The following is a 24,904-nucleotide window of genomic DNA, read 5'->3' as shown; positions in this document are numbered from 1 at the left end:
TCTCTTTTTTAACACGTACAGCTTCTCTTAACAAGATGGAAGAATTCAAGATTGAAGAATACGTCCCGCCGACAACCAAAATTCCTTTTCAAAGCGATAAGGAATACCATGTGTTTCTGAGTTTCAGGGGAGAAGATGTGAGAAAGAATCTGGTGGATCATCTCTATCAAGCTCTCACTGCTGCCGGACTCCATGTTTATAAGGACGACGACAAATTGGAAAAGGGAGATCTGATTTGGCCGAGCTTGGAAAGAGCAATTGAGAGCAGCGCTGTACTCATCCCTGTATTTTCAAGAGGCTAGGCTATGCAGAGTCCACATGGTGTCTCAATGAGGCGGCCTCAATGGTGAAGACCAAGGGTTTTATCATTCCTGGGTCCAACTCATGTTAGATATCCTCTAGGCAACTCCAGTCCGTACAAGCAAGCATTTCTAAAACATTATAGCCATTCCGATCAAATGCAAAGAGAAGAAATTGAATGGTGGAAGTATGCTCTTCAACAGATCTGTCCATGCCTAAAACTTTATGGGCATTCAGTTCGATACCCAAGAAAAGAGATCGACGGATGGAAGGATGCCCTTGAAAAGATCTGTTCGCGCTCAGGGTGGTCCATGGATTTGACTGGAGGGTAAGTAACGGACCTCTTTCTCTGTCTCTCTGCTTGCTTATCTATACTAGATGACATTTATTCTTTCATTTTATTATGGAGTGACTTTTTTGAAGTTTTTTTTTTATAGGAACAGTTGAATTTGTAAATGTTTCTTTAACATTATATATAGGGGTTAATATAATGTAAAGTGATATATATTTAAATTAGATTGAAAATTGTATGTAAGTTAAAATTTTCAAATACATAAAGAGTTGTTCAAGAATTTTTTAGTTAAATTCAATTGTGTGATGCTTGTCATAATCACACTTAAAAGAAAAGAAATTTAGTGTTCTTATATGTATGTTCATGATAGCATATATAAGGTCAATCCAAAATTTAGTAAGATAGAAGTAGTTTGAATGCTAAATATGGATTACATAGGAGCATATAATTGTGAGATATTGATTTATTAAAAAACACTTCTAGGGAAATATTAACATCTTAAAACATAGTAACATAAAATGACTTGTAAATTATATCTAATGTGAATAAGCATGGTAATCATGGAGGATCAATTAAATATCAAAGAAAAATATCATGGTAGTAAAGCATACGATCAACAAGAATAATTACAAGTATTGAAATCATATGGCTAATCATGGAGGATCAAAGTGTGAGAATGACAATCATAAAGGATCAATAAGCAGCATAGGTAAATATCAGATCAGTAAAACATTTGATCAACAAGAATAATTATAAGCTTTGTAATCATATAGACTAATCATTGAAGTATATCTCATCAACATAGTAGGATAGTGGCTAATACTGTAAAGGAGATGTTCCATTCCAAGTGGAAGACACCACCTAAATGATGTAATCGATAAATATGTAGAGCATGAAGGCTCTAAATCTCAACCAATTTAATTATTCAAAGGATCATATTTTAATAATTTCTTTTCATCCCAATAGTATGGTTTGTAACAATTATTGAAGATCAATATGATGTGTAACTATGTGAGGAATGGGTGTGGCAACTTTAATTATCCATTGCTCTTCCACTTTTAAGATTTAGAGCATGAAAGCTCTAAATCTTACCTTCTTGTTCATTTGTGGATAGGGATGAATTCTTATTCGCTTTGTATATTTATATATGAAGGATGATAAATAGCTTACTTTTGCTTCTTTTATGGGGAGGACAAGAATTCTAGGTTAATCTTTATTCTAGAGAAGTCTCGAGGCAATGAAGATGGATTTATGTGCTTCTTATCTTGTTTTTGAATTTTTTCTTGATTCCTTTTTCATAATACATATTATATAAATTTTGAATTGATCTTTTGTGCTCATACTAAAAAACTTCACCAAGATTTGCCATTTGAGGGTCCTTGTCCTTATGGTCACAAATAACTTCAGTTAGAGTTTCTATATAATTATTAAATGTGAAATGACTTGACTTAAAAATAGGTACATATGCATCAATCCCTGCTCTCAAAATTTTATCTCATACTTAAAATATTGATGGACATAGAAGGAATCACATTAACTATTGTAACCAAGGCCTTTCTAGTAACATGGAAAACCTATTAGAAGATGGAAAGATATGAAACAAAACTTCACAACTTGAAGAGGCAATTGTAGCTATAATGTCCCTTCTTGGGGTCTTCCTATTTTTGCCGTAGAATAACAATTTCCATTTAAGTCTAAGAAGATAATTTAAAATAGTCTTGGTTTAGGTCCTACAACAATATCAATCATTAAGAAATAAGAACATGTTCATGATAACATCTAAATCAATAACATAAATATCAAGATTTCATCATAACATATGTGTTAATATCAATGTCATCCATATTTAATTCAATTTACATTAATAGCATAATTAATAATTATTCCAAGGCATATTCTTGTAGTAACTATGTAAGGAATTTGTTAGAAATGTTCGCAAACCTCAATCTCAAGGATGGTTGTCCTTGTATTGCGAGAGCATGGGTGGATCCTTGTCCATCCATCTCAGGGTGGCTTACTTGGGAAGACCCTCGAGCCTAGGAGCAATCATATGCCTCTCAGCCCACGAGTGTTGCATGTAGCATACTTGAAAGTCCCTCAAGTGTAGGAGCACTCATTTGCATCCCTCAAGCCCAGGAGCACTCACATGCCTCCCAACCCATGAGAATGTTAGGATCTTCTATCCATCCATCTTGGGGTGGCATGCTTGATAAGAAGCATGAAGATTGCCTTCTTCACCAAGCTCAAGAGTAGTCATACAACTCCCGACCCATGATAATTATATCTTAGGGTAGTGTACTTGGTGAAGGAATGGTTGATTCTTTACCTCTTTTAAATTTGAAAGGCCAGTTATCCTTCCTCTTTGCAAGCTATTTCTAATAAATTTAAACCCAATTAACTATATGAATTTGCTATTAATTATTTTTAAAAGGAAATGCAATTAAGTTACTATGAGCAATTAATTTTTGCAAGGTATACTATGCATCTATATATTTATAAAATATTTCTATTCTTAAACTTATCTTACAATATTTTATTACTGATGATAATATTTATTTATACTTTTGTGTCTTAATTTTCATTTTTGTTTTTCAGATTTTCGCTTGATGGATTTCTCTCCTTTACAAATAAAATGACTTCCTTTATATATTTGCATATCTAGGTGAAGTCTCACATCTCTTTCAATAGAGACCTACTTTCCAAGAGTCATGACTTTCTCTTCAACCTTTAAGTGCTGCTTTATGAGTTGTAATCGCTGCCTTTAAACTTCAATTAATTTTCCTAGTTCTCGGTCAGCCCTCTTGCTAATTATATTCTTTTAATTTTGGTTGGCCCTTTTGAATGAAGGATGTTTATTATCCTTGGTCGGCCACGGTTTTGCTAATAATTGTATTCTTTAACATAGGTTGGCCCCTGTATGGAGTGCTGGCATCATTTCCTCCTCCCGAATTTGGTATTAAAAGAGCTACTATTCCTTCTAAATTGGTGAGGCATGACAGTAGAAATAAGCATCATTTCCACTTCCCGAATTTGGTATTAAAAGAGCTACTATTCCTTCTACATCGATTTGGCATGACAGTAGAAATAATGCCAAAGAGCTACTATTCCTTCTACATCGGTTTGGCATGACAGTAGAAATAAGGACACCATTAATTACTTGAAATAAATATCTAGATGGGTGTAACTATCTTGTCGTATGTTGTGATCATAAAAACTTCCTTTGTACAAATGTTATGTTCATTTGCCAAATGAATAAAGATACCATTGCATGGATGACAATGAATGTTACAATGGTCTATAATAGTTATTTTGTGGGATATTCGCCACATAAAACAAAATAATTAGATTTATAGTGGGAGAAGAAGCACTATTGTGAGTCATTTAAAATAAATGTTCATAACATCATGGAAAGATGAATCAGTATATTATAGATCCATACTTGATTTCTAAAACTTTTGTTAATTTTGCATAACAGTTAATAGTGCAAGGTATAATGTAAATCCAAAAGGATAATGACATGCTATAAATCTATTTAGAAGTACTTAAATAAAAAGCCATACCCATGATTAACTAAATATATGATAGTCACACATCTAGAAGAAAATCAAACTCTTAAAACTTTTAATAATTCATATTGATCTATGCTCAATTAATAGAATAATAAAGGTTACACATATTTGCAATAGATGTGTACACGTACATATATGTATGTAAAATCTCTATTGATCAATGAATCGAGAAAGAAAAGTGTATGCCTCTTACATGGAGATACCTTTGTCAAATGTTTACTTTGAGAGCTTGTACGCTGTTGTCTTCATTTTGAGGATCGTAAACTTAAAACTTCTTCCCTAATCTGCAATGTTTATTTCAATTCCCCACATGCAGAGTTCTTGGATGCAAAAGTCATTAAGTTTCGGGACTGTAAATACTACAAAACTGTTTACTGACTTCAGGTAATTGCAATTAAATGTTTGATGAGCCCACTGACTATGACTCATCAATGGATTACCCAGCATCTGCTTGGCAGACTAGAATCGTTGGCAATTATGCCATGAAAGTGAGCCACACCACCATACCCAACAATACCAATATTGCCAACAGAAGGCTTTCTTAGCATGTTAATTCCTCTTATGGTTTGGATGAGCTCTTACCATTCTCTCTGCACAGCCTACGGCCCTACACTATACAAGCAGAGAGAACAACTTGCCATTTTTCGGAACATTTACTGATGGCTAATTTCTTTAGCCTCATCAGTCTATTTGCCCTTAATTGGATTTGCCATGGTAGATTATGTTCCATAGGAACTAGCCTTTGCCTATGTTAGAGGAAATCAAGATCAAAATATTGCATTACTTACATCAACAGAAATTTGTTTTTCAAGTGGGATCATTTCAAATTGATAACCAGCTTCCCTATCCCATATATCCTGTAATAGATTAAAGAAAATAACTTTGATTCTGTGGTGGAAGAAGGTGCAATTGACATATATGACCTTTCAAATGGGCCTGTATTCTACTTGGGTGCAGTGAAGTGGTAGAAAAGACAGGGTCAGAAATTTTGAAGCCCACAGTTTTTCGTTCCAGAACATCATATTTTTAGGACACCAGGAGGTAACTTTCAACCCAAAATATAGTACATAATAAAAGAATCGATAAAAATAGAGACATTGGATGTTTATGAGTGGCTGATATTCTCCCTAGTCATGTTAACTATGCAACTTCCATCTGTCATACCCCTTTTTAGAGTGACATCGACAAGTTCAACAACGGGCATCAATAGATTTTATGGTATAAGTTATGGCGTGGCAGATAATCAGTGCAATTGAAGTGTGCAGGTGTATTGCAACTGTGGAACCTTTTTTCGATAAAACCCACTTCATCGGACCTGATTTATACTGAAATAAGGGAACTGATATTCTCTGTTCCTGAGATGATGTTCTCTCCAAGTGGGGTGTCTCCAAGAATCACCTGATGATGTTCTGTTGGAGCATATGCAATATCATCTGATGAATTTATAAATGAATTGGTTGGTTGAAAATCTTGCAATACCGTTTACATGAGAGGGAAGCTACCTATGTGGGTTAATGTGCCTGTGTCAGATCTGCTATCTATGTGGATTAATGTTCCTGTGGATGAAATCTGGGAAGAACTTGCAAAAGCAAGATATGCAAAATGGGAGCTTGCGTCATCTATTCGTTTCAAAAAGTAGCTAGAGTAGAGGTGATTTATGAAAAGGCCCATTATACATAGCAGTCAATCTAATGGGAGCATTAAAAAACACAAATGATAGTATTTTGGAATCAATTAATTTGGAAGGAGAATTCATATCTCGACAAAGTTTATCAAATTTAAATTTAGAGAAAGTGTATAAGAAACATTGTGAAATCCTTTACAAAGCAGCAGAGACAGAAAAAATAAAATTATAACGCAAAAGAACTTTGTGATTATATGCATCAAATCCTAAAACATAATTAACATATATTAAGAAAAAATTTCTAACAAAAATAAATAAAATAATTTTTAAATAATTTTCAAATGAAACATAATAAATTTTAACTAAATAAAAATAGTTTTGTAAACAATTTAACTAATTGTTTTGAGCAACCCATATAATTTTTAAAAAGATTTAATGTAATATAAAATAACTTTTAAATTAACTTCAAATCTGGAAAACTCTAAATCTAAAAAATATAAAATTAATAAAATCGATTTTTAATAAAATTATAAATTAAATATTTTTAAAAATAATTATAAGAAAGAATGAATAATAATAAATAAAATAACTGAAAATCATATTTTTACTATAATTAAACAAAAAATTATTTAAGATAACTATACAGATATACAATAATATTTTATTATTTTCCAAACTTTTATTGGGACTTTCTTATAACTATAATGAGGATAATGGTTAGTATTTTTGCAATTTTGGACATTAATTTGATTTTCTAATTATTTATGAAATCGGCTAGTTGCAGTTTCCAAGCCCAGCTAGTAAAGACCGTGGTGAATGATGTCATTAAGAAAGCGTGACTGATGATCTCATTCAGAAATTTAAACTCAATTCAAAGGAAGGTGTTGTTAAAGCTGGATTGTGTGGCATTGGCGGTATTGGCAAGACCACACTTGCCAAGGCCCTCTACAACCAAGTTTATACTCAGTTTGACGCTGCTTCCTTTGTTCAACGTCCGTACCACTGCAGCAGACAAAACAGGCCTTACAGATTTGCAGAAGCAAATTCTTCAAGATTTATCCAACTATAATGAAAATGTGCAGAGCGTTGACAAAGGCATATCCTTGTTTAGAGATCGTTTGGGAGGAAAACGTGTGCTTCTCATTTTAGATGATGTGGATGCTGAGGTGCAATCAAATGCTTTGGTTGGGGATTGGTTGGCCCCTGGTAGCAGAGTCATTATTACTTCTAGAGACAAACACATGCTCCATTTTGCGCGGGTTTCATCTGAATGCATCCACGAGATGAGTGGATTGCAGATAAATGAAGGTCTCAAATTATTTAGCTGGCATGCATTTTTGAGAGAATCTCCAATCCCCACTCACGAGGATCTGGCCAAAAGAATAGTGGAAGCTTGTAAGGGGCATCCTCTTTCGCTAGAAGTGATTGGAGCCTTTTTGTATGACAAGCACAATGAAACAGATTGCTGGACAGAAGCTGTTGACAACATTACACTCCATGCAGACAATCACAAAACACTCTACATCAGTTATAGTGCTCTTAGTGAAGAGGAAAAAGAAATATTTCTTGACATCGCTTGCTTCTTCATCGGAGAACACAAAAAAATTCCCATTATTTTCTGGAAATCTTTGTACAGGAGGGTACACACAGCTATATCCAATCTTTCTCTGAAGTTACTGATAAAGATTGATGAGAAAAGTGTATTTGATATGCATGACCATTTGCGGGATATGGGGCGGACCATTGCTGAAGAGGAAAAACAGGGTACTCGACTATGGCAGACAGCTCATTTAAGCACCGCATCGAATATTATCAATTTCTCTCGCATTCGACTGAATGGAGGTAATTTGGCAAGGCTTGAAACAGTGAACAGACCTGGTCTACGATTTCTTCACTTGAAGAATCTGGTCATGGACACGCTACCCATGCTTCCTTCAAGTTTAATATGGCTACAGTTGGAAAAATGTAGCTTTGCAATACAAGAAACATTTCAATTCAGTGTTGTGGGTGACATTTTGCAAATGAGGATAATGCAAGTACATGGCGGTAACATTTCCTTCAACTCTGATATGATTGGCAACCTATCACAGCTGCAACATTTAGATTTGGAAGAGTGTACAAATTTAAATAACCTTCCTGATATCATTGGCAACCTATCACAGCTGCAGCATTTAGATTTGGGAGGATGTACAAATCTAAATAACCTCCCCGATACCATTGGCAACCTATCACAGCTGCAGCATTTAGGCTTGAGATGGTGTACAAATGTAAATAACCTCCCCGATACCATTGGTAACCTATCACAGCTACAACATTTAGGCTTGGGATGGTGTACAAATGTAAATAACCTCCCCGATACCATTGGCAACCTATCACAGCTGCAGCAGTTAGACTTGATAGGATGTAGAAATCTAAATAACTTCCCAAATACCATTGGCAACCTATCATAGCTGCAGCTTTTAGACTTGACAGGATGTAAAAATCTAAATAACAACCTAGATACCATTGGCAACCTATCACAGCTGCAGTATTTGATACCATTGGCAACCTATCACAGCTCCAGTATTTGATGACGTCCAAATTTATATAACATTCCTGAAACCGTTGGCAACATGCGAATACTGAGCCATCGACGCTTGCAAATACTGGGCTGTCGACGCCTATGAAGAGAATGCGCACAGTTGGTGGGAAGAGAGATTGAAGTGAGGTGGGTGCAGGATAACTAGTGTTACTTTCTTCATGATCCGAAAATGATGTTTAGAGTAGAAAAATAGATAAAACACACTCTTTTTTTGAATTTGACACATTTGTGTTTGGTGATGAGTTACTTTCCAGAGATGCGCTCAAATTTGGAAGTTCGGAGATGCGCTTTAATGATGATCAGCGGTAAGTTCTTTCTTCTATTAATTTATTTCTCTTAAACCAAATACGTGAGAGTAAATGATTTTTTAGTTGAACAAAGCAGAGTTAATAGATAGGGCAGAAGCCATACAAGCAGCAAGCCCAATCTTAGATTTAGGTTAATTTTTTCACAGGTAATTTTGGCTAATTTTTTCACTGGTAATAAAAAAAATGTATGGGTAATAAAAAAAATGTATGGGTTTATTTTTGTGTGTTTCTACTATCTTAATATTTAAATGATTTTAAATTTTACAATTATTTCCATAATGTAATAGATTTTTTATTAAAAGAAGTTTTGATATTTTTTTTATTTTATTTTTTTGATAAAAGTGGATAGAACCATTGAACTATATTAAATTTTAAAAGTTTTTTACAGTGTCTAGTTCAAAAAGCACTAAAGGGAAAGAACCAGTAAGAAAACCCTTTAGTATTGCTTAAGTAACACAAGTCTATTCTACCCAATACCAAATGCCCATTGGCATAGTACATCAAAAACACCCATCTCAATTTCATAAGCCGCATTAGATATAAAGGAAGCCGCCAATAGAAGCATATAGAAGGAAGATTAAAGTATGATCACTGAAGGATGCATATCCATTGTTGCCAAAAAACACCAATCTGAACCACCCCTGTCTATGAAACACAATTCTCCAACCACTAGTTAGAATGATACCACATAGCAGAAATGAAACCATAATCAAACACCCTGTCAAAATGAACATTGTGATCAAGCATAGCAAAACCCACATCAAAGAAAAGCCACACCAAATAAGGAGGTTGATGAAGACAACAACTATGCCCTTCTTTACTTCGAAAATTCCAAAACCGAGGAAGGGATCTCATCCACACTTACCTCTCGCATATTAGCATCACTGTCAATGGCTAAATTAGCCAAGAAATCTGCAATCTTATTCACTTCCCTATAACAGTGGGAAATCAAGAAGGAATCAAAAAAGTCTAATTTTTGCAAAATATGATCAAGTATATATTGTAACTGCCAACAATTCGGCTTCTTTTTCATGACACTTTGAATAATAACCATAGAATCACCCTCAATTATTAAGTCCTTAATTCCCAAAGATATAGCCATATCCAAACCAAAGGACAAAGCAAAGAATTCTGCACAATTGTTAGACTTGAAACCAATCGCATGACAACGAGCTTGAATAAATCTTACCTTATGATCATAAATTACCATACCTGCCCCTGCCAAGCTAGGGTTCCCACGAGAAGCACCATCAAAATTCAATTTAAAGTGCCCTTGCGGAGGAGGTTTCCAGCAAGCAAAATTTCTCTTACTTATAGCATTAGTCTTATTTAAAATAGATCCATGAGAAGGTCAGACAGTCTCCAAACTCGAGTTACCCTACCATCCCAATGAGAAAAAGAGGTAAGGGTTTCCAAATTCTTATAGATAAAAGACAAAGCAACTTCAGAGATGGAAGATTCAATCCTCAATAAAACCTCAGCCAAGGAAGAACTTGTTTTTTTAAAAATCCTATTATTACGCTCTAACCAAATATTCCAAATCACAATAGATGGAGAAATAATCCAAAGACATGCATAGAAAGATGAGGCAAACAGGAGAGGCCAGGCTCTAAAGTGGGAAAGGAGATCCTTACCAATAACAAAGGAAAGATTAAGCTTTTCAAACAACCACTGCCAGCAAGCATAGGCAAAATCACAATGAAGAAACAAGTGTGCAGAGGATTCTAAATTTTTATTACAAAATACACAAGAAAATACTGCAGTAATACCCAACCTGTCCAACCTCATTCCTGTAAGGACCCTGTCCTGCACTGCTAACCAAGCAAAAGCACTAGCCTTTGGGAGGCAAGCCATATGCCAAAACAGCTTGTATGGCCAAGTAGATAAATCTTTAGCAACCAAGAGAGAATTATAGCCATCCTTAACTGTGTACTTACCAGAGATATTCCTTGTCCAGATAAGCTCATCGTCAGCATTAGAAAGAATTATTACTCTCTCCGCCAACATCTTTTCATATTCCAATTTCACATTTTGATCAATATCTAAAAACTCAATTGATTTCCATTTTGCCACCTTAAGATTCCCACTATACTCAATTTCAAAATAATCAGCCACAAAGACACCCCGAAGGGAAGAAAGAGTGGAAATTAAAGGAGACCAATCCCTCGAGTTCACCAGAGGGGGATGTCCATTCCAAACTTCCTCCCAAAACTTGACCTTTCTACCATTATGAACAATCCATGAGAGATGAGGCAAAATCACTGATCTACATTTACATAGAAAATTCCAAATAGCTGAACCACACGGTAAATTAGAAACTTGAAAAACATATTCTCTTGGTCCGTTATTTAAATATTTAGCAAACATAATTTGTGCCTAAAAGGAGAATGGTCTTTCATACAATTTCCAAACCAACTTAGCACCTAAGGCTAAATTCTGACTTTCCAGACTCCTAATGCCTGTGCCCCCAAGGTTTTTAGGCAAACAAACTTTATCCCATGCTACCAGAGGGAGTTTCTTCTTACCATCTTTATTATTACTCCAAAGGAAGGACCTAAGAGTATCTTGCAAACTAACAAGAGCCGCTTTCGGAGACTGCAAAACAAACATGAGATAAATAGGAACAACATTTAGGACAGACTTAATAAGAACAATCTTACCACCCAAAGATAACCATCTATGATTCCAGGATAGGATCCTTCTAGAGATAACTGAAATGATCTTATCCCAAAACTCAACTCTATCCTGCTTAATGAAGAAAGGTATACCAAGATAAGAACAAAGAAGATTTCTAGATGCAAATCCCCAAAAAATCTTCAATCTATCCTGAACCAATTGTGAAGCATGAAGGAAAAAAATCTTTGACTTATCAACATTGATTCTCTGACCAGAAAAGGATGCATAATTCTGTATTATCCCCTTTATCACTCTTGCCTCACCCAAAGAGGCCTGACCAAATAACAAGGTATCATCTGCAAACAAGCAATGTGAAATGCTTTGTGGAACATTCTGAATCCTAATTCCCTTCCAAAGCCCTCCCAGCTTAGCGGCTCTTATAGCCCAATTGAACGTTTCAGCTAGAAGAATGAACAAGAAAGGAGACACGGGATCCCTCTGCCTCAAACCCCTAGAAGAGGAGAAAAAACCACAAGGGGAGCCATTAATTAGAACCGAGAACCTTGCAGAAGAAATACAAGCACGAATCCATTTGACCCATTCCTTGGAAAAGCCCAATTTAAGTAGAACAAAACAACACACAACGCCCCCCATTGTACTCCATCATATGCTTTCATCATATCTAATTTGAGGATCATGGCTCGGATTCTCTGAGTAGAAATAGAATGCAGAACCTCATGTGCCACTATAGCTCCCTCTATCGTCTCCCTTACTGGAACAAAACCACCTTGTTCTAAAGAAATGATCTTAGGTAAAATTTTAGCCAACCTTAAAGAAATAGCCTTGGTAAAAATCTTGTACAAAGTATTACATAAAGCAATAGGGCAAAAATCAGCAAATGTCTTGGTAACCTCTTTTTTAGGAATAATTGCAATCATTGTATTATTAAGCTCTTTCAAAACAAACCTATTCCTTCTAGCTTCCTCAAGGGCCAATAAAACATCATTTCCCACAAAATCCCAGCATTTCTGAAAAAATAAAGGAGTAAAGCCATTCGGTCCTGGAGCCTTATCAGGGTTCATTGCAAAAATAGCATTCTTAACTTCATCCAAAGAAAAAGGAGACATCAACATTTTATTATCTTTTGAAGATACCAAAGAAGGAATATTAGAAGAAATGTTATTACGAAGATCTCCATGCTCCGAAGACAATAGTGACTTAAAAAACCTAACTGCCTCTGAAGCAATATCCTCCTGTTCTGTTAAAAGTTTGCCATTTGGACACTCAATACAAGATATCCTATTTTTACTTCTCTTAATTTTTGTTGAAGAGTGAAATTTTTTTGTATTTCTATCACCATATGAAAGCCAGATCTCCCTTGATTTCTGTCTCCAATAGATTTCTTTTCTGGACAAAACTTCTTCAAGCTCTACTTGTAGCAATTTTAGTTCATAAAAAACAAGAGGCACCATACCATGTTGAATCACGTGTGAATTAAGACACTCAATCATATCTTGAATCCTCTGTTTTTCCTGAAAGATGTTCTTAAAATGCAAGATATTCCATTCTCTAATATTAAATTTCAAAAATCTCAACTTCTTAGCAATCTGAAACATTCGGGATCCAGAGCAATAAGGAGCAGAACTCCATCGTTTTTTGAGCAAAGGCAAAAAGGAAGAATCTCTAAACCACATAGGTTCAAATTTAAAGGGTGACTTAAAAGGAGCTTTATCTTCCATAATTGATAGGGAAATTGGAAAATGATCTGACCCTGAAACTGGAAGAATAGAGGAAAAAAATTCAAACTCTGAATCAATCCAAACATCTGATAACAAAAACTGGTCTAACCTTTCCGCAATCTGAGAAAAATCTCTTCGCATATTTGTCCATGTGAAAATCCCATTCTGAAACTGACAATCAAAAAGACCCATGTCCTTAATGAACATCCCAAAGTCTTCCATAATTTTTTTATTAGGAAGAATACCTCCTTTCTTTTCTCCCAAGTCAGTGATAGCATTAAAATCCCCCCCAAAGATTATAAAGGGACCATGCCTTAAAGGGGAGGAAATTCTCTTAAGATCTCCCCATAATTTAGTCTTCCTTTGAATACCAGAAGGAGCATAAATATTAAAAAGCCAAAACTTAACCTTCGAAAGTTTGCTTTTAACTAAGGCTAACATCCAGTTTATAGTAGAAGCAACTAGCTCAACCTCAATGTTATAGTTATTCCAAAGCAATGCCAAACCCCCTGACGCACCACAAGCTGGAGAGGAGAGGAATTCCCACTTTCTCCAAGAAGAAAAAACCAAATCAGCAGACTCCTTTGACAATTTTGTCTCTTGCAACATGAAAATATCACACTTAACTAAGTCCATCTGGGACTTAATTAAGCGCCTCTTGTTAGGGGAATTTAAGCCCCTAACATTCCAAGATATGATTCTCATTGCTCTCGAGGGGAGTCCGAGGCTCCCCTCTTTCCTTTAGATGGAGAAGACTTCCCTTCTCCAAAACTACTTTGAAGATTACGCTTCACAGCCCCCGACCTAGTCACGGGAAGACTGATAATAGACCTCTTACCCCTCTTACCCTTAGGAGTACCACTTCCTTTCATAGCGTCACCAAGAGAAACCGAATGCTTCCCTTTCCCAACACCAGGAGAAAGAGACAAAGTCTGTTGAATCCCAGCATCAATTTCCAATTGAGTCTTTCGATTCTTTGGAGGCCTACCCCTACCAGGAGAAACCACAGATGAAGCCCTAATTAGAGTAGTTTGAACAATTGGTAAACTCTTACTTGACTTAGGAGAAGTCATGACTAAATTATCTATGATGCCCACTTCTGATGAGGCCAAAACCTCAAAAGGGTTAGCAGATGTAGAAATAGGAAGGGTCGATTTAATTCCCCCCAAGTCATTCTCAATGGAACAGATAACCCTATTCGTAATGTCCTCATCCATCTAATGCTCATGATCTTTAAAAAGATCATTTACTTGGTGAACCAGATTTTCATCTGGCACAATAACAGGAATGTCCCCCAATTGAATATTATTTTCTAAGGCAGCGTTATTAGCAACATCCACATCAACATGCTGCGAAGAATTAGACACCAATTCTTTGACTTGTTGAGCAAGGATAGCATCATCAGGAAACCCTAGAGAAGAAACCCCAACATTAGACTCCGAAACAACCCCATCATTCTTCGCAAAAATCTGACCAATCCCTTGACAACTTTCTAAGTATTCTTTTGACTTCATAGGACAGACAGGATTCCCACCACCATCATTTAGTGACTTATCCAAGGAATTCGAGGTAGTGAGATTTGGAAGCAGATCATCCACATTGTTGTCCCCTGAAACCACAATATTTTGGTGAGCTCCTGTCTTATCCTTACTTGTAAATAACCCTACAGACTCTGGATCGTGAGACACAACATAAACCTCTCGCTTCCCAACATCCCTCATAGCCTGGTTAACCTCAAAAGTAGCAGGATGTTTCCCAGTGGAACCATTAACTAATAGTTTATCCAGAAATGGATTATCGTTACTACCCAAGCAATGTTCTGCCTTATCTAGAACAGAGGATTTCGAAAAATCCCTAAGAAAAGGAGCATCCAATTGCAAGGAAGTTTTACCAAAGTCTTTCTCCAACTTATTAATTGGTTGTTTCCAGATACCTTCATGAGATTTAATGATACAGGTCCGAGGGCAAATATTATTAGGGTTAGTCAGGACACAGATTTTTACCAAAACCTCCCCCTCCACAAAATCAAATCTTGATGATAAGAAAGAACCACAAGTATTACCAATTTGTTCCAAAACCTCTGGGTCCATAAATTCAAACGGTAATTTGGGCAAGCCAAACCAGAAAGGAACTAATTTAAAGCTTGACCAAGAAGGAAAATAAAATGGTTTCCAAGCCGAAACAAACACTAAATTTTTACCAAACCAGTAATGTGAAGATTTTAAAACTTCATCCCTAACAGAAGAAGAGTTGAAAACAATAATAAATGCATTTGCAGAGAGTAAATGAAAATAGCGCATATTAGACCACTTTTTCTGCAATTTCTGATGAAATTTAGATAAACTAGTTGCATCCCCCCATATTTCCCCAGAAATAGCATGTGTATGCAAACAATGAGCTTTCAAATCCACAACAGAATCAAGTAAATCAATGCATGGAACAGGAGCCCATACCTATGAAGACCCACCTCCTAAATCAGAGCCGGTTTGATTTTCACTTACCTTACTGTCTTTTCTTGATGTCGAAGATTCCCTTACCTTATCCCCCCTTTGATGTGACGAAGATAACTCAAGTGGGTTACTGTTAGACTGTTTGTCCATCATCTTTTCACTAGCGTTCAGCCGAGAAACCCTATTTGCCTCATTTACAGATGAAAACTTCACAACTTTCGCATAGGATGGTTTTCCTCCCAACTCTGTAGATCGTTTACTCGGAAGCCCTTTAAATGATTTGGGATAAACTTTTGCCGCGGGCCCTAACCAAAATGCCTACGATCCAAAAATCGTTGATGCCCTTCACCAGATTTGTCCATTCTCTGTCAATTTCCACTGCTTGGACCTCTGAAAAAACCCCGAAAATACTTGAAGACCGGTCTGAAATTTCTTAAGTCTGCCCTCAATCAATTCTGCACCGCCATATCTACCCATTTGCCCTTTGTGAAGACCAGCTGTGGGACATGCGGCGGATCATCCCAGCCCACATCAGCCCACTCGCCAATAACCCTAGTTTCGCCCATACCGAACAAGAAATTGCAGTCTTATCTCTGTTTTTACTAGGGTAGCAGACCAAAAAGTTATGCAATGGTGGAAAAACCTTCAGCTGGCACGGGTTAGACAGTGATGTCTTGCCTTAAAATCCCACTAAACTAGGTTCATAGTGACTGAAGCAGCTGATCGTGGGTCTGTAGCAACTGATCATGGGAGAGAATGGAAAATCCGGCTTGTGAATGTGTCGTTAGCGCTTCAATGCAGTGATTCAAATGCCCTGTCGTGTGATCTCTTCTGCAGATGACCTGAATCCTAGCGTCCCAGGTGTGACTGGTGGCATGTCTAATGCTCAGTGAATTTTGACGCTTGGAAATGAAATTGCTATTGTTGGGCGCAGCTAAACCCTAATGATCAAACCCCCATCTCTGATTTCTGCACGCCTGTGATGGTTAGAGGAGCGGTAGCAAGGGCTGCTGATGCGCTGTCAATGTGCTCTCCCTGCAATGGGGTTTTGACGATCCAGGTGACTAGCGCTGCTTCTAACACCCTTATAATACTTTACGGCGCCCCGATCAGAAAAAAACCCTATTCTGCTCTGCTATGCTGTCTTCATAGAAGTTTTGACATATTAGAATGTTTGAAAGTTTAAAAATTTGTCAATGAAGTGAATTTTACATAGATTTAGAAATAATAAGTTTGTAAAATTTATATAATCTTATGATTCATTTAAATTAATATAAGGAAAGTATTTTTTTATCATATTTATTATTTATTTTAATTTTAACTAAAAAACTATTTTATCAAAGATATTATATACATTAATTTTTTATTAAATATCTATTTTGGTTTTTCAGTAGTCGAATAAACATAGAAATCATACACAAGTTTTTAAAACTTAAAAGAGATAAATCATTTACATTGATTTTCACTTCAATGTTATTTATTGATATATTTATTATTTATATGCATGCATACAAAATGGTCTCAGAATCAATTATTTTAACTATTTTTTTAATTGAAAAACTATTTTAATTTTCAATAAGATTTTTAATGGGAATAAAATAAATAATTAAACACATGAAAACATATATAAAATAATCAAATAAAAATAAAATTCAAACATAATAATTTTAATATATTTTTTTCATTTATCAATTATTTTTATTGATAAGACATCACCCATAAATTATGTTTTTATTAAATGGTATTATTTTTTTATATTTTTTATTAGATATTAATAGTTCAATGTGTAAATTTAGAGATTTTGTCAACAAACTCATGACAATCTATCCAATGCCTCAAACAATCTATCTTTTTAGGTCTTAGAATTCATTTTTTTAATATCTTAAATATTTTCTACCAAGTTGTATGAGCTAGTAACAGCAGGAGCTGGTGCATGATACATATACAAATAGATAGTTAAACCTCCTTAATTGGTGGCAGTTCCAATAGTTGACTGAACACACATCCTCCTTCATTCCAATTCTAGTTAAACAAAATGAAAAAGTTGTTACAAACAGGTGTGATGCAACTTTGCCCCGCACACACCGTGCCTTTTTCTAATATGCAACTATCTTGCCTCAAAAAATGTCCTCGTCAACTGGAGGACACAGAGACACAACCACTTCATAATTAAAGACTTAGTCGCCTTATTGTAGACAGAGCCTTAGTGCTATGAGGTAAAAGGGGGCATGAGTGGATTCACAAGGTCACTTAAAAAGAATAAATGTAAAGGCAAGATCGAAGAGATTAAAAATCTCAAGCTATAGGCTCGAAGTGAGGGTAATGTTGGACTTTGGCTCCCTCATAGGCTTTTGAACACTGATCAAGTGACCTACTAAATAACTGTTCGCTTGCTGCTTTCAATTTATGCTAGTATGTGTTTGTAAGCTTTATGTTTTATAATTGTGGCCATTGCTTTTGGCAACATAATTAATGGCTTTTTACCTCAGTTTATGAAGACTATTGCATTGTCTAACATGTAATTTGTTTCTCGCCAGTCTGTCAAATTCTTGGTGCAAGCCTGTAAGGTATTTTGTTGGTTACTTCTTGGAACTATAGTGGAGGGCTTCTACTTTAACTAGTGATTATTCAATGTATCAATGCTCTAACAGACTAATCACTATTCAATTTTCTTAAAGATTTGTTTTCTGTTCCTAAGTTGAGAGGGTTAAGCTGCAGGTTTTTTATATAAGATATTGATCAAATACTCTTTTGTTGTTCTGTGATTGTGTTCCATTTGTGGCTGTAGATTGTCAGAGGCCTCTTCAGTGGTACGAGCCAGGAGAAAGCGCATGAGGCGATTCTGACATTTCTGTTTTGAAATGTATGGCGTTGCAAGAGCTGGTGCATGATACAGATACAAATAATCAGTTGTTTGGACATTTGACAATCAGGTTAGTTGGATGAACGCACATTCACTTATTGAATAAGACCTCGTTACCTTAACGAGAAGGCCATGTTTTTCTGTAGAGAAGTTGTGAATCGTCTCGCTTGCGGTTCGAGAAATGGCCAGTGGTGGTGTAACAGTGGCAATTATATGTTTGATGGTGTTTTGTAGAAAAAGTGCAGAGGCCACGGACAAGATCCAGGTGAAGCTTCCTTCAGAAATCCTTAAATTCAGTGCCATGACAAAGCTGATGAAATTCAAAAACTAAAACTAAAATAACAATAATAATTTTTAGCCAGTTTGATTTATTTGTTTCCTTGCTGCTGTAGTGCCTGTTCGGCCAATAGTTTTTTTAGTGGTTTCGTATTTCCTCAAAATAAGAAGGTAAAATGCAGAAGCATGTTTTTGGTTTGTACAGTTGCAGGAGTATTGAACATGGAGACACCCCTGGCATCAACCTAGCAGAGTTAGCACACGTGATGCTTTGATTTTGGTATTTTACAATACTTACTATTTTAAAATATTTTCTTTTTGGCTCTCATCTTTTGAGCCCCAATTACTGTTCGTTGAATTTCTATCATTTTCGTGGTCCAAAACTTTGTGCCTCGCAGGCATGAGAAAAACTAAAAGCCCATACCAATATCACTTTACAGTAGTAGTTATAACAAGAAAAAGGCCTACAAGGTAAAATACGATTCCTATACCTCATTTCATGAAGTGGAGTTGTTTATGATGTTTATATAACATAATTATGTTGTTGTTAGTGTTAAGTTTCAGGCAGGGAGTAGTGAATCGCCTCCTTTCGGTGCCCAGAAGCTTTGTGATGTCAACTCGCTGTTGATGACCGTTATGGAGAACTTCTAGACATTTGGCAGGTAATTTATTTTAATTCATATTAATCTTGGGGAAGTGTATTCAATCTGAATCGCTATGAACTGCTTTATTGGTTCTTTTTTCAAAAGGAGATTAGAGAAGACCAAGCCAAAGAGCTTCAAGAACTTCCAGATTTTATGTCTGCTGCTCTAGATCAAATTTACAAGAAGGTAAGTTAGATAAACTTTTACATTCCCATTGACCCATTTTGTGGAGATCAATATAATTTGATCTAATTTGGTATTGTGAATGGGTAATCGAAGATTGTGTTCGTAAGAGAATGGCTTTAGAAGTGAGTATTGCAGAGAGCGAAAAGAGGCTGAAAGAACTCTTAGGCAGTAATGTTTATCAGGTAAACCAATAAGACTGATTGGATTGTCCTTAAATCAGATTTTAGCTCTTGATGCAGGGACATGTAGATCAACTCAAATTTCTTGTAGCTTCTTTATTTTTGGACTAGATTATTAGAACATGTAAAGATTAAAAAACGAGCAGAGAAATGAAAATAAAATAGAATAAAGAAATAACAAAAGACAAGACAAGATTTATAGTGCTTCGGCAATCACTTACGTCCACTCTCAAACAGGGAAATCTTATATATTAACCGATATCCAATTACACGCAGTACATAGATTGCACACATATATTTATACGTATATTCAGGCATGAGACGAAGAGTTTGGGGAAGGCAAACAGTCATGTGATCGTTGAGCTTCATATACCCAACAATCTTCTCCGGAAAGTCCAACGGATACAGCCATCACTGTTTCCAAAACTCACAGTATAACCAAACCCATAGAAGATTTTAATTTCGCTAAACTCTGCTCATAAAAACTTCAAATGAACCTTCTCCAACTCAAACCAGAGTCAAAAACATTTTCCAACACAAATTCATCGATTATACTAAAATCAGAAACATCAATGTGTAATACGAAACCTCCATCCAGAAATTAATCTTTTAATAAATTTTCAACTTTTGAAATACGAAACACTGTAGATTGCTCTTGCTTGAGCTGTTCTCCCCATGCGGCAGCTATTTGTATTCCCCAACAGCCTTCTTAGACTTCCAATCATCTACAAAGACCTGTTCCTGTTCTTTGAAAACCTGAGCAACAACCGAATGAGCCTCCAATAAGTATTTCCAAACACCCATTCTACGCGACATTTGTTCATCCAAGTAGGAAGCAAGCATTCAGCCACCGACTGTCCTACTCATCCCCATTCTAGTCAAATTATCTTCATCCTCCTGCTTCACGGGCTCCAACCTATACTGTTGCGGCACCAGGGGATAGTCCCCACACCAAGAAGATATTGTGTCTTGAGCTGTTTGCCCCACTCCCAAATCACTCGCCATAGACTTCTCTGGTTCCTCAACAGCTTTAACCACCACAAAATCTTCACTCGGGCTCTCGAATTTCAAATCCATGACCCCTACGGTTTTCAACCTCCATAAGCCCAACTCGAGAGGAACTGTTTCCAATAGGTCTTGCATAATTCATGTTTTTGGTCAAGACGAGGAGCTAAATGCTGCATGACCGGTAAGAAAACTTCTGAACGTCTGTAGGTTTCGGACTGATATGTTCCGCCACAAAGATGTGAAGACACCTCATGCTGGATAATCTTCCCACCATTGTTCAATAAGTGGGAGAATGTTAGGAAATGTGTCTCAATTCTAATTTTAAGCTTAAGAATAAAATAATATAAATTTTGAGTTTAGAATAAAAAAGTCCAAATTTTAGGGTTCTAGAGGTTGATTTAGGCCCCAAAAATATTGAAATGGGTTTTAATTGGGACAAATAGATTATGATGATGTGGACCTCTTTTAGATGTACAATTAAGAGAAATGGAGCTTGATTGGCTTCCCAAATCAAATGTAATGGCCTTCGAAAGTTGGGCCCTCCAACATTGAAAATATAAGAGCATATATGATGCATAAAAATGTGCTATAGGAGGGAGTTACACTTGTCGACCAACTTAAGTGCATGTTATGAAGCATAATGGGACATATCTCAATAGAGATACAAGAGTCAAAATGGACTCAAGTTGTTTAGTTGATTAGGATGAGTTTGTGGAATGAATATGCTATTTTTTTAAGCCTATAAACTCATGTTGGGATTTAGGCATTGGATTTTTTTGAACTCGCTCTTCTTCAATTTATAGTGCTCAAGAGACCACGTCAAGTTCGGCAACTACTCTGCCTGCTCCAAAACTGGCTGTGCAGTCATCAGCAGCTAAAACAGAGATGTCTACACGGTTAGGCATTGCGGCTCTATTGTCAACACAATATATTGGTTTGTAACATTTCTTCTTGTGAACTATATTTGCTTGCATGAATTTGTTTCTAGAAACTTTATATGTTAAAATTTATTACCTGTCAGTTGAAACTAAGTTTAACCAAGTCTTCAGTGTGAGAATGCCTTATTTAATGCGTGTTTCTAAATTATTGGTACGATTATTATAGATGTTTATAAGTGATACTAATTCTTTGATATTAAACTTGTATTCTATTGGGAAGTATCAATTTTATGGTAAAATGGTTATCCACCTCTGAACATATATTATGATGGATAATATTTTTTTCCTCTCTAGCTACCTTTACCTATTTGTCTTTTCTTTTACTTTTTGTGAATACAGATGAAATCTTCTTGGATGAATATACCAGGAACCAGATAGAAATTCTTCAAGGGCCTTTGGGGCAAACCGTTCCACAAGATTGTGAGCAGTATTTTGAAAATTTTCATGGTTAAGAAACCAGTGAAACATCTATAAGGACCTCATCGAGAAATTAACTCTCTTGCTGGGAATAATGATAAGTTTGTCAAGATTACTTCTTGTTGTTTTAAGTATTCTGCAGATGTACATGGCACCAAAGAAAACATTGGAATGCTGTACAGAAACCTTGCATCAATTATCTTCATAAAACCCTCGTAGATAGAAATCTCCAGGTATGTTTTGGATTGCTCCGCATTTTCAAAAGACGTAAAAAACATTATTCAAAAGTTGACGGGTATTAATGTATTTTAATTTTTTATCGGTTGAGATGGCTAGATTGCATGCTTTGAGAACAATACTACAAAGATATGTTGTGGAGAAGTCGCACACTAGCTTCTGATGTTCTCTCTAATTCAACCCAGGTACTGATGAAGCGATGCATTTCTTTTTAAAATTACAATTTAGATACAAAGTTATTATAAAGAGACCTAATTGGGCTTATTTTGTTCTCTTTGAACTCATTCGTCTTCAATTTATATTGTTCAAGGGACCACGTCTAAGTTTGGCAACTACTCTTCCTGCTCCAAAATTGGCTGTGTAGTCATCGGCAGCTAAAACAGATTTGTCTCCACAGTTGGACTCTGTCATGTTCACCAGTCTGAAGAATCTATTTCTGAAGATTCGTCCAAACAGGGAATTGATTTTCCAGCTAAAGATTGATTATTTTTAATCATTTCCTGGATCTCAATTGCTTACAGATTGAACTATAACAGGGGAAATCCTATAAGATACACGCAAACTCACTTTCTGTAGCTTTTGAAGAACATATAACATAACAAAAGTGAACTGAACAGAAAGAGAATCTCCAACAAGAATCACCAGATAAATCAAGTGAAGATGGCAGTCACAAGGATCTTTCTTCATTCCATTCGTAATGGTGAGGTAGCTGATGAGCTACACATCAACTCCAAAAGTCCAGTCCATACGAGAAAACAGAAGCAAAACCTCAAAAATCAAATGTCTTGCCGTCCCAAAGGCTTCTCAATCCGTTGACATGATTAAGCCAGGCGATTTAGCCATAATCTTAGTAGATGGCATTGTATTTTTTTTTGGGTAAAAGATAGGGTCATTCAAAAATTTGTTTTGTAATTATTTACAAAATTTTATAATACTCAAAATTAAACACACTTGCTATCATAATTTTATAATTTTCATTGCATAAAAATTTCCAAATAGGTTTACATATTCTTTTGAGTTTTTATTGGTACATCTATAATAGGTTGGCCTTAATGCATCATAATTTATTTTTTTTGGTTTTTTTTTTAATATTTTTTATTTTTGTTTCATTGTCTCAAGATTATGTTATTTTTTTAATGATTATTTGTTTCATTTAAGGAGTCGATTCTGTAATTGTGTATTAATTTTTTTTTTTTTTTGATGGATCATAGAGTGATCTAAAAGACCAATGCAAAAAATCTATCCTTAGTTTTCTAGTAGAACCTTTACAATACATTACATGTACTATCAAAACATCGTATCTTTAAAGTAATAGTGTGTTTGAAGGAGGTCATTGATTCAAATCTCTTCATCAATATTTTGTTAAAATAATATGACGGTGTTATGTCAAATTGAAGATATTAGTGTAAATTTAAGGTTTTTCCTATTCTATGCCAAAGTTAAATGCAAAACATTTTAAAAACATTTTTTTTTTGTGTTAATTGTACATAATATCTTATAAATTGAAAATTTGTTGTTTGATAATGATCTTGAACAATTTCCTATTATGTTGATTGGAAATGATTGATCATTTTTATGAGCTATTTTCAACTTAGTAGATTTTAAAACCTTACCATATACTCAAGATACATGTGTTCATGTTGAAGTTTCTTTGCACAATAATATTTTTAGAAAAATGTTTATGGAAAAAGCAAATGCAACTAATCCTTCCCTCCAGGTGATAGGAACTCAGGGTGGCTCACTAGAGTGACAAGAAATTAACGTTCTGTTATTAAATATGATAGAAGACTAACCAAACAAGAACTAATGCAATTTCTCTTGGAGTGGCAGAAACTTTAAACATCAATTATTAAAGAGCATCCTTTTATTTTTGCAAAATAAGGAAGAATTTACAAGACATTGATGTCAATTCATTTACCAATGGTAGGCTTTAAAGCTCCCTCTAAGACAGTGCCTCCTCCCTTCCCATTTGGCAATTATTTTATGTTTGTAATCCTCCCAAGACAGCGACACCTTCCACTAATTGATCTTTCTAGCCAAAATCGTCTCCCCTCTCCTATGAATGTATCTGTGTCAACAATCTCTTGACCTGATAGCCTCCTGCAGGTCTTTTCTTTCCTTGGACATTTCCAACCACTATAAACTCTCCACCCCCCTCTGCCTAAGTTCTTTTCTCATTTTAATTTCTATCCTCCATAACTGAACTAACGGTGAATGGTCTAACTATTGCCCAACAAAAATTAAGAAAGGGAGATACAGTTAACAAAACAAAAACAATAGAACAAAAATAGAACAAGGACGATGCCCTTGCATCAAGCTCCTCAGGAGACAAAAGAAATCATGTGCTGTTGCACATGAGGTCATTAATTAAAACTTATTTTCCTCTGATCTTTTCTTCCGCCTTTTCCACAATCGTTCTAGAACAACTATGAAGTTATAACCACTGTTTACTATGCTCTCACCCATTCATCCTCTCACAAATCTATACAAACAATTTCATGTAAATTGAAGAGTTCCATGTCTTCGAACCCATTCATTTGTCTCGCAAAATCTTTCACAGTCCGATATGAATCTGCATTTATCATTACATATTTGTCTTCCTCAATGGCCAAACTATTCAACAACAAATAATTTCCAATAGAACCCCCAATATCATTACGAAAATCACACACTATTC

The 24,904-nt window shown here is 35.5% G+C and overlaps 1 protein-coding gene and 1 long non-coding RNA gene across 5 annotated transcripts; both read left to right on the top strand.

Moving 5' to 3' along the window:
* On the top strand, positions 1-19,452 carry LOC131858710 (disease resistance protein RUN1-like). 4 transcript variants are annotated; one of them, XM_059212080.1, is made up of 9 exons: positions 1-628; positions 6,570-8,492; positions 8,621-8,671; positions 18,268-18,412; positions 18,489-18,607; positions 18,824-18,898; positions 19,017-19,089; positions 19,170-19,280; positions 19,368-19,452. In XM_059212080.1, exon 2 carries the CDS (start codon positions 6,628-6,630, stop codon positions 8,233-8,235), a length of 1,608 nt encoding a protein of 535 aa, XP_059068063.1. In that variant the 5' UTR covers positions 1-628; positions 6,570-6,627; the 3' UTR covers positions 8,236-8,492; positions 8,621-8,671; positions 18,268-18,412; positions 18,489-18,607; positions 18,824-18,898; positions 19,017-19,089; positions 19,170-19,280; positions 19,368-19,452. The 4 variants fall into 4 exon arrangements, with proteins under 4 accessions (XP_059068063.1, XP_059068064.1, XP_059068066.1 ...); XM_059212081.1 differs by lacking the exon at positions 1-628 and having other exon boundaries at positions 6,594-8,492; positions 18,494-18,607; XM_059212083.1 differs by lacking the exon at positions 1-628 and having other exon boundaries at positions 6,594-8,492; positions 19,183-19,280.
* A 55-nt stretch (positions 19,453-19,507) lies between these two features.
* On the top strand, positions 19,508-23,190 carry LOC131858711 (uncharacterized). The gene is made up of 5 exons (XR_009359051.1): positions 19,508-19,630; positions 21,439-21,569; positions 21,913-22,223; positions 22,327-22,412; positions 22,538-23,190. It is a non-coding gene; the product is annotated as an uncharacterized LOC131858711 (long non-coding RNA).
* The last annotated feature ends 1,714 nt before the right edge of the window (positions 23,191-24,904 follow it).

This window comes from Cryptomeria japonica, chromosome 10, assembly GCF_030272615.1.
Source record: "Cryptomeria japonica chromosome 10, Sugi_1.0, whole genome shotgun sequence".
Classification (NCBI taxonomy): domain Eukaryota; kingdom Viridiplantae; phylum Streptophyta; class Pinopsida; order Cupressales; family Cupressaceae; genus Cryptomeria; species Cryptomeria japonica.
Note: the sequence above shows the minus strand (reverse complement) of the source record. Positions and strands in the feature narration are given on the sequence as shown.

Excerpts from the sequence above, each read along its gene's own strand:
- LOC131858710 (XM_059212080.1), top strand. The coding sequence starts at position 6,628 with ATGATCTCATTCAGAAATTTAAACTCAATTCAAAGGAAGGTGTTGTTA.